The sequence below is a fragment of the Monoraphidium neglectum genome (genome assembly GCF_000611645.1).
Source record: "Monoraphidium neglectum strain SAG 48.87 unplaced genomic scaffold scaffold05739, whole genome shotgun sequence".
In the NCBI taxonomy this organism is placed as follows: domain Eukaryota; kingdom Viridiplantae; phylum Chlorophyta; class Chlorophyceae; order Sphaeropleales; family Selenastraceae; genus Monoraphidium; species Monoraphidium neglectum.
The window spans coordinates 1-2,808 of record NW_014007892.1 but is presented as its reverse complement, the minus strand read 5'-3'; the positions used below and the strand labels follow the sequence as shown (position 1 = coordinate 2,808).

The following is a 2,808-nucleotide window of genomic DNA, read 5'->3' as shown; positions in this document are numbered from 1 at the left end:
GTTGTGTGACTGAGGTTCAGGTGGCTACCGTGCGCCGTTCAAAGCAGGCGTGCATGAAGGCCCCCAATGTGTGCTGCTCTTCACTGCGCGCAAAGGCGCGCATGTGCGCGCATGTGCGCCAGCGCGGGTAGATTCGCAAACAAGGACGCAAAGCGCGGCTCGGCCCGCAGGTGCGCGGATGCGGGGAAATCAAGCAGAGCATGTTCAGCCGTTTCGTCACGGCCTAGGCCGTCGCAGTGGGGGCGATGGGTGGGGGTGTTGTAGTGAAGAGTCGGTGACGCAGTCAAAAGGGGGTGAGCAGCAGCGCAGGCGCATCAGAGCCCGCGCATGTTGGTGGTTCCGGAATCGGGACGTGTGGCGAAAGTAGTAGGGCATGAGCGACGGAAAGCCGGCCTCGGGCACTTCATCCGCATCACCCGCGGCGAAGCAAGCCTCATATTCTGCGCAAGCGCCACCACGCTGGACGGCCTGCGCAGCCCGGTTGGCCAGTGCTTGGTCCCACGCATGCAGCTCCCATTCCCCCAGCTGCAGGCGCAGGCCCGCCATCGCCGCCGAGCCCTGGTTCAGGGTGTTGTGCACCCCCGCCGCATAGGCCGCCAAAAATGCTTCAGGGGCGCCCCCCTCGGCGGTCAACCAGTCAAGTGCATGCAGCCACGCACCGCTCCAAGTCCGACGCGCCCGCGCCGGGCCAAGACAACGGGCAAGGGAGAGGTCGCCCACAAACTCCCACTTGATAATGCCCTCATCGGCTTTGACCATGCGATTCCATAGCCGCGCGCCCGCGCGCAACCATGCGCACGCCAGCGGTGGCAAACCGCTTTCGGCGCAGAGGATGGTGGCGGGGACGCTGCGCCGAACCCCCCCAAGGTGCCGGATGGACATAGTCGTTTTGCAGGACTTGCAGGGGCGCCTTGAGGGCGTCATCCATGCTGCCCAACAAGACAGGGCCCCAGACAGCACTCGGCCCGGTAGGTGAGGACAGGCTCCGCAAGGGCACGGAACATGCGGGTGCGGAGCGAGTTGTGCACCTGTGTTGTACATTGAAACGGCCGTGTTGAGAGTTGGAGCGGGTTTGGTGGCAGGGCAGGAGCGAGGCTGGCATGGCGCCGGCCGGCGGAAACACAGGACCACTCGGACCATGCACGCGGTTGTCGCGCCCAGCCAGCGCCCCTGGGCATTGGGCGCCCGGACTGTTCACGGCTGTCACGGCGTGGCTGGTGCATGCACGCCACATCCCCCCCCAGCACTGACACGCGGGCGCACGGGCGGGCAGCCCACGAGTCTGTGCTGAAGGTATGCTCAAATGGGAGGAAACCGTCTAGATGAATGATGCCGTCCGGCCCCCTGGCAGCGGAAGCTGCCAGGGTGCAAGTGCCCCTTCGCCCAGGCTTGCCCTGCTTTTGGCCCAGCCGCGCGCCCGCGCGGCTGGTCTTGGCTTCGACACCTTTCTGCTGATCAAGGAGTAACGGTCTCGTCCTATCGCTGTTCAGCAGCGTCGCCACCAAGGCCAAGCACATAGTTGGGTTGGGCAAGGGTTGGTTCAGCCAGCCAAGCCACCAAGCCGCACTGGGTCGCATAGGATCACACTGTGGACAGCGAATCGCGCTAGCTTAGCCAGAGCGCACTTCAAGCCAAGACCCACAGAGTCATACAGAGTGAGGCCCGCCCGGGCCGAGCCTGTGCTGCCCTTGCTCGGCCCAAGCTCGCTGCCTCTGTTCTGCTTGATTGCCCCGCATACGCGGCGGACCTGCGGGCCGAGCCGCGCTTTGCGCCCTTGTTTGCAAATCTACCCGCGCTTGCGCGCATGCGCGCCTTTGCGCGCAGCGCAAATCAGCACACACTGGGGGCCTTCGTGCACGCCTGCTTTGAACGGCGCACAATAGCCACCTGAATCTCAGTCACACAACGCTGGTGCTTTACTGTACAATCCCACGAGCCTGGATGGCTCTAGGAGCAAGCGACCGCGGGACGCTGTAACAATCCTAATCCTAATCCTCTGCGCAAAGCTGCCAGTGCTGCTGTGTCCATCCATCTCTAAGCATGTGCGAGGGGCCCTCTGCTACTGGCACCCGCCGGGCAAGCGGGCGCCAGGGCTGCCATAGGTGACCTCGGGATGTGGAAGCTTACAGCGGCCTGGGCCCAGCCTGGCGGGGCTGGGCCGCCTAAGGGTACCACAGAGCCGATGAGGGAGCCGGCAGCAACGCTGCCGGCACGAGCGCAGGGCCAAATACCGGGCAACGCACCCGCCCAGCTGCCAGGCGGGCAGCTGGGCGCAGCCCAACAGTCCGGGGCCCTCAACGCGCGTGACACAGTGGAGTGCGGTGCAGCACCCAGGTAAGGGTCTAGGAAGCAGCTGCCGCTCCCTCGCACGCCCTCGACAATCCCGTGGCCCCAGGCGCCCGCCCTCCCTCGGGGAAACAGGCATCAGGTGAGACGCCCGAGCGCATGAAATGGCGCCCGTTGCACCGGCTCCCCCTTGGCCTCTTCCGCGGGAGCGCCCTTGCCTGCCGCCCCGGGGCCCCGGCTGCTGCACGCGCGCTGGGTGCATGCTTGTAGATGCGCGCGCCGCTCTTGAGCGTCGCGTGGTCCGAAAAGTGCGAGTCTAATGGGGTGCGCAGCCTGGCCCTCGGGGGGGCGGCAGAGGGCCTCGAGAATTTTCTTTGGGGGATGACCAGGGATGGAGGGGTTAGAGCGAGGCATCAACGAAAACAAGTATCAGGGATTGATGCAGCCCGGAAACGAGGGAACAAGGAGGGTAGATGGATTGCCAGGGCTCTCCAGACTGCAGGGACGGGGGCAGGATAAGGG

General features: G+C 65.3%; 1 protein-coding gene across 1 annotated transcript; it reads right to left on the bottom strand.

Moving 5' to 3' along the window:
* Positions 1–216: 216 nt before the first annotated feature.
* On the bottom strand, positions 217–882 carry MNEG_15864 (hypothetical protein; the record flags this gene model as incomplete). Its single annotated transcript, XM_014035665.1, has 1 exon — positions 217–882. One exon carries the CDS (start codon positions 880–882, stop codon positions 217–219), a length of 666 nt encoding a protein of 221 aa, XP_013891119.1.
* Between the last annotated feature and the right edge of the window lie 1,926 nt (positions 883–2,808).